This window comes from Trichoplusia ni, chromosome 9, assembly GCF_003590095.1.
Source record: "Trichoplusia ni isolate ovarian cell line Hi5 chromosome 9, tn1, whole genome shotgun sequence".
In the NCBI taxonomy this organism is placed as follows: Eukaryota; Metazoa; Arthropoda; class Insecta; order Lepidoptera; family Noctuidae; genus Trichoplusia; species Trichoplusia ni.
In genome coordinates, this window is record NC_039486.1 from 2,021,421 (window position 1) to 2,028,526 (window position 7,106).

General features: G+C 33.5%; 1 protein-coding gene across 1 annotated transcript; it reads left to right on the forward strand.

Annotated features, from left to right (window-relative positions):
• The first annotated feature begins 1,763 nt into the window (after positions 1-1,763).
• Positions 1,764-5,728, forward strand: LOC113497679 (acylphosphatase-2-like). The gene is made up of 3 exons (XM_026877344.1): positions 1,764-1,960; positions 4,136-4,262; positions 5,540-5,728. The coding sequence occupies exons 1-3, from the start codon at positions 1,897-1,899 to the stop codon at positions 5,652-5,654; spliced, it is 306 nt and encodes a 101-aa protein (XP_026733145.1). The 5' UTR covers positions 1,764-1,896; the 3' UTR covers positions 5,655-5,728.
• The last annotated feature ends 1,378 nt before the right edge of the window (positions 5,729-7,106 follow it).

Here is a 7,106-nt window from a genome sequence, read left to right on the forward strand (position 1 = left end):
GAAGCCAGCTAAGATGGTATACTTATTATCATCTTGTGATGAGGATGCTTCTATCAACGAAAGTACCGGTAAACCGCAAATGGTTATGTATTATAATCAAACTAAAGGCGGAGTGGACACGCTAGACCAAATGTGTTCTGTGATGACCTGCAGTAGGAAGACGAATAGGTGGCCTATGGCATTATTGTACGGAATGATAAACATTGCCTGCATAAATTCTTTTATTATATACAGCCATAATGTCAGTAGCAAGGGAGAAAAGGTTCAAAGTCGCAAAAAATTTATGAGAAACCTTTACATGAGCCTGACGTCATCGTTTATGCGTAAGCGTTTAGAAGCTCCTACTTATATTTGCGCAAATATTACAGATATTTGCGCGATAATATCTCTAATATTTTGCCAAATGAAGTGCCTGGTACATCAGATGACAGTACTGAAGAGCCAGTAACGAAAAAACGTACTTACTGTACTTACTGCCCCTCTAAAATAAGGCGAAAGGCAAATGCATCGTGCAAAAAATGCAAAAAAGTTATTTGTCGAGAGCATAATATTGATATGTGCCAAAGTTGTTTCTGACTGACTAATAAGTATAATTTGTTTCTATTATGTATAAGTTAAGCTAATTACTTATTTTATAATACAACATGACTGTTTTTAAAGTACAAAATAAGTTTATTTTTGTAAAAGAGAGAATGTTTAAAAGTTTTGTTACTTTATAGAAGAAATTTTGAGTTTTTGTTTTTTTTTAATAAATAAATAAACATAAATAAATAGTTTGTTGAATTTATTATTAGTATGTAAGTGTAAATATAATAAAACTTAATATCTATTCAAATTAATAAATAAACCTCGATATACAGACCGATAAAACACATGCGTCAATTTTACGCATGATTATCTTTAACGTACGTCACAATATGATTATCTTTCTAGGGTTAAGCGGTGGTAGTGGTCCCCCAGGAGTCGAGCACCACCTGACCTCAAACACAACTAAATCCTTCACCCACATTGACCGGCACACTTTATTAGGAAGTTGTTAGTGCAATCAATGGACAATCATGTAATTGTAATTGTCTGCGGAACAGACCACTCTATGTCCTGGGGCGGAGCTTCCTTCTTGAACGTTTGGTACTCATTCATTTGTTTGTAGGCTCATACTGATGAATTATGAACGATAGGAGCCGTTGTGAAATTTTCATTTACATGCCTATGGAAAATAATATGAACTAGGTACTTATTCCTTGGTAAAATAAAGATTTAATATGTGTAGTCAGATGCAATCGTTAAAGCCTGCAAGCAGACCGCCGAAAAGACCAAAAGGAATGGTAGAATAGAAATATATGAAATATACCATACTAATTCGGATAAAACTAGACTACTAGTCACTACTTTCTAAACTAGAAAATTTGAATATTCATTTTGAATATTACAGGCAAAAAAGTGAATTCTCATGAGTACTTTTAGATGAATCAATGATTTCAGGGAAGCGACATAAGTAACGTATATATTTTTTTTACAAAACACGCTCGATATGCAATTATCTACCCACTACCTTCCTTTCGAGGCGGGGAGGGGGACCTTTATAAACTGCCTCTTACTCATGATTTCACCATATATTCAAAAGCTTATAAAATTTTACGACCTCCTTCATCAACCTAATTGATCCAAACATCTTTAATCCAGTACTTTATCTGTATTACTATCATAAATAATACGTACACTTGAAACTGTATAAATAAATACACATGAACTAGGGCGGGCGGCGTAGTATTGGCACTTGGGCGGGCGGGTTCAGTTTGGGCGCGATATACGCTGAAAACAAGTCTCTTTTTAAAGTGCAGTGCTGTGAAAAATAAGAAAAGATTTTTTTACATTTATTTTTTATTATTATTTGTGATGGGTGCCGATGATCCCAATGCGTTGGCTGCTGTGGAATTCGAGGTTTATGGACAGGTCCAAGGTACTTATACCTACGAATTATGTTCAAAATGTTAGCTTTAACAAATATAACAGTTTGAGGGTAATCATTAACGAGCTTAACGGCGATTTAAATAAGTGATCAAAGAAATAACAATATTAATGCCTCAGTTATCACCAAATTTAATTTAAATGCAAAATGTAATTAGCAATGAAACTTTTTAAGAAATAAAAATTGAAATAAAAGAAAGTTGCACATGCAACAAAGAATAGTGATTCCAAAGCTCAAAAACATTATTCCATCAAATTCTCTTAAAACAAATGTAAAGTAATCATTATGATATACGAATACTAATAAACTATAGAACAATTTAAACCTGTCAAATAGGAATCAAAGTATAAATAACAATTAATTCGACAGCTGATCTATACCGAGAGCTAATCAGTCAACTCGGTATAATTAGAATGCATGTAGGTCGATGTCAATGGGTGATTTGGACGTGAAATCAGCGATAATGTATGTGTGAAATGGCATTTTATATAAATATACGTTGTATATGGCATAGCGAGCAGCCTCTATGAAAGATAATGTAATGCGTAGATAAATGTGTCTAAGGCAAACTATCTCGTTGGCCGGTAAAACTCTATATTTTCCTTAAAATTGCTAAGTACATAAAGGAGTTACTAAATATACACGGTGATTTTTTAGTCGTCTTACAAAAGCAGCCCAGTTCATGTATCCGACGTAAAATACCCCTTTTTTATCATCAACTAAGGTAATAAGTACGAAGAAAATTAAACAAGAGAAATCTGAAATATACTCTTAAAAATGATAAAATTGCCGCCCGCGCCCCTCACCATTGTTATAAGGCTCGGACTGTACTCGCAACAGAGCTGTGTTTCTAAAAAACTACGAATTGCATCATAATATTGAATAAAAATTGCATTTTTTTTTTCAAATCTCATAAATACCTATTTTTTTATCATGAACGTGTTCTAGTCATTGGATACATGAACTGGGCTGCTTTTGTAAGACGACTAAAAAATCACGGTGTATAAAACTAGCTGTTGCTCTCGACTTCGTCCGCATAATAGGTAGATCCAGAATTAAATAGACAAATAATTTCCAAGAAAATAATATTACGTCTGTAGATTAAAATGTAAGCTTTCCTCTTTCAAGTTGGATCAAGTCGCACACGGTGTACAAATTTGATTGAAACTAAAAAAGTAGTTTAGCAGTCCATCGCGCAATAACAACGTGATACATAATAAAATACACAATTACTACTAGAGACTTTTCTCTATGCACTCAAAAAAGGTAAAGAAAATACTACCAATTATCTTCAAAACTCAAATCAAAATTTTGGGTGATTTGTCATCTCATCCCAAGAAAAAGAATCTCCCAAAATATTTCTGTCTCTGCAGAAGAAAGAGAAAAAAAGCTTTTTGCAGTTTTTAGGTTTTTTAATAAAGTTATAGCCAATATAATACGTAGGTATTTATGGACGGACCTCTCCCTTGTCAAGTCTTAATTAAAATATGATCTATCAAGAATTTTCTAATTAATGAAGCGGTAAAGAAAAGTTGGCAATGCGTTAATTAATAACTACATCAAAATAGCCTCATTAAAATATTCGCGCTACCAGGCACAGGAGACGGTTATCAACTTTAAAAATTTCCTCTTTTGATAATACGTACCTACCTATTATAATTGAGTGTCCATGATCAAAGTGCCTCTTTAAAATCCTTTGTAAAACAAATGAGTTGTGGGGTTCCGTAACCATAGCGTAAAAAAGAAACTGTATTACTAAGATTCCGCTCTCTGACTGTTTAGCCGTCTGTGGGTCCGTCTGTCACCAGGCAGTATCAAAGATAACAAAAAAGAAAATAAAAGACAAAATTAAACGACGGTTATAAATGTAGTGGGTGATCATTTTTTATTGCAAAATTTGTTTTTCTTTAGCCTATTGGTTCTGAAGCTCCACATTCGCAAGTTCGAGAAGCGTTCACTTAATTGTTTTTTAATCATCGATACTCAATTCTTAACTCTTTCATTGCTAATAACCTAAATGAACCAGCTTGGTACGACAATGTGCTAGAATAGCTTTGGTTACCTGAAGGTAATCGTCGACAGTAAATTAAAAAAAACAGCCTTTATAATATGAACAGTAAGGTCGAAATCACACATTTCAGTAATCATCATTTATAAAATTCTCAGGTTGTTACTTCACGAAGTATTGCAAGGAGTTGGCAGAACAGCTCGGTGTCGGCGGTTGGGTGAAGAATTCCAAGAAAGGCACCATCGTCGGGAAGATACAAGGGACTAAGGCACAGCTTGATCATATGTAAGTATATGTAGTAATTCGCCAAAACTGGGGATTCAATACTGACGTCGGGCAAGCATTTGAGTGATCTAAAAATGCTCAGCTTCTCAGTCTGGCATTCAAGTCACTTGCACAATGACTGCGGGTGGAAACCCTGGAAACACGGGGATTTTAAGCATTAGAGTGGGTGCCAATGTGCCATATACTTATTAAACAAAAAACGAATCAACATTTTAGGAAAATAAATCATTGTAAAACAGTTCTTACACAGTTTAATAATGTACCAGTATGTTTGGTGGTAACCTGGTACACATGGTAAATACTGTAACCTTAAATGAACGAGCGGGCATGTCACCAAGTAGTAAGGTGAGACTATTAACATTAATATTGCTGTCAAAGATGCAACAAGAATCAAAACCTCTGACATATTTTTCAAAAAAATCACCAATCATATTATCTACATATTTTCTACTGCAAGTAAAATAGATAAAACGAAAAACAACAAAAAAAAACATCAAATAAACCAGGCAGCAGCCTGGGGATTAAATAAATTAAATAATTTTTAAATAAAACTTTGCGTTTACCTAACTATCTATGACACTCAAATAATATAACAATGTTTATAACCATTGACAGCACTAATTAGTAAAGCAATGTTTACTTGTTAATTACGAATTGGAATCAATCCAAATGCTGATAGCATATTGTTCCGGATTCTGTCAATTAGTATGCAATAACTCTCTGTCAAAAATAAGCAGTTATCGTCCGCATAATGTTGTTATTGTCAGTGCCAAACGAAATAATAAATAAAAAACTGCTCATAACTCAAAAGTTTTGGTTACCAAAAAGATAAGAGATAAAGAGAAAAGCCAAAAAAGATTTTCAGACTTTCATTGCAACAATACTCACCAGCCATGTTTTTTCTTTTGCCCTTTGCCCTAAAACCATTAAATAACTCCTACCTCTTCGGTTTGAGAGGAAAGAAGTGTCAGACTTTTACTGCCTAAAAGCCACCCATGTTATTTCATTAGCCACTTGGGTCATTGGGACAATCCCGCTGGCCCGGAAGGCATCAACCCTAATGCCGCCCTCCTGAGCTAACTGAGACCTCTTTATTATTTTTCATCTCATTCTTGTTTTTTGCTTTGTTTCTGCTTCTTACTTCATAACTTCGGACTAGGTGAAACGATTTTGTTAATTCTTTTTTTATTTAACCTGAAATCAAGCATGGCTCAACTATTTTATTTTAAGTCGTTTGAATGTTTTTTTTGTAAAACGATACCTGTTTGTTCTTCTAGGATTGATTGGCTGAGTACCACAGGCTCCCCCGGATGTAAAATCGAGAAGTGTGACCTTACGAACTGGGAGTACGTCGCGAAGATCGCGTACACCGACTTCACCGTACGATTTTGATACTTTTGTGCTTTTAATTCTTTTTTTCTAACATTTTTTTTTGTAATAAATGTAAGTATTTAAACTGGGCGTATTATTTTACATGTTACATTGAGATATTCCGTTTCTATGTTTAATTTTGAAGATTTTCAGGAGTAGGATATTCATAAAAATAAGAATGTTTTACCTATAGGAGAGCATAATTTCGTTAACCGGCCACAATCTTAGTTAACCGCTTTTTAAGCCACATCTTTCCACAGAAATAAACAATATTCGTAAAAATACTTTTTAAAAAACAGGTAAAAAAAATAAGCTGCCACTCAATTTTATTCCTATCCCTATTCCTTAGTTTCAGAATGCCGCAAAAGAGAATTATCTACCCAGTAACTAGTACCTAAAAACCTAGTAGGTACTTAGGTACCTAGTGGCATATAAATATAACATCAGTTCTATTTTTTATTCGGTGCTACAACGTAAAGTGAATTAATTATTCCTAATAATGCTATTTTAAAGTGTGATTACCTACAATTAATGAAGAATCTGGAAACTATCTGTGCTACGTCACAATGTAATTCAATAGGTCATTGAAAAGTGATCACACCTTTCTAGAGTAACGACGGTTTGTATTAAAAAATATAAAAACAAAACCACGTGTAGCCATTAGTAAGTTAATTATAATAATTAATTAGTGTGTGCATACGTCCAGACACAAACATTGTCTCGTTATGTCCATGTAAGATAAAGTAAGTAGGTATAGTTAACAATAATAATATATCTACATGGTGTTAATTAAAGGACGTTTGTATTTAACTAAGTTAAGTATAAAAAGGACTGGAAAATAGGTAAATTCTACAAAAGAATTTGAATCTGATCTGTCTAGACTGTTTAGCTCCACCCCTTTTCAAATTAAAATAAGTACATTATCCAATGTATCTTTTTGGCTTCGCTTAAAGTTACCAAATTAGTAGGTATAAAAATAAAGTTAAAGTTTAGGCAACGGCTGTTACGGTCATAAAACGATTTTTTTTCCTTTTTGAATCCTAACTATCGCGAGTCCAAGTCATGTTTGACAAGTTTTTTGATGAAGAAAGCAAGCCCAAAAGCAGTTTGGATAAAACATATGACCATGCATTTCTAGTACACTCTGTATAACAATATCTACAAGTTAAAACGCGACGTGGTAGGTACTATTACTGCACAAATATTATGTTACGTTTGTCTGTGGAATCCTACCAATTAAGTAATGATTGTTCTTATTAATTTGGAAAATTTAGAATACATTTTATAATGATGTGTTTTCTAGAACAATTGCCGAAATGGATTTATTGATAGATGGAAAATTGTTGTAATGATTATCAGAACTGATTTCAATGGCGAAAAAGGCTAATAGCAATATCAAAAGGGGTAATTTTTATAGGAAGGTACTATACGGTAGGTAACGTGTAAATTAGTGGTAACGTAGCAAGTCCCGAA

Bases quoted from the DNA above. Each gene is read 5' to 3' on its own strand.
- LOC113497679 (XM_026877344.1), top strand. From the start codon at position 1,897: ATGGGTGCCGATGATCCCAATGCGTTGGCTGCTGTGGAATTCGAGGTT. The intron at 1,961-4,135 runs GTACTTATACCT...TAAAATTCTCAG, and splicing joins GGTTTATGGACAGGTCCAAG to GTTGTTACTTCACGAAGTAT. The intron at 4,263-5,539 runs GTAAGTATATGT...TTGTTCTTCTAG, and splicing joins AAGGCACAGCTTGATCATAT to GATTGATTGGCTGAGTACCA.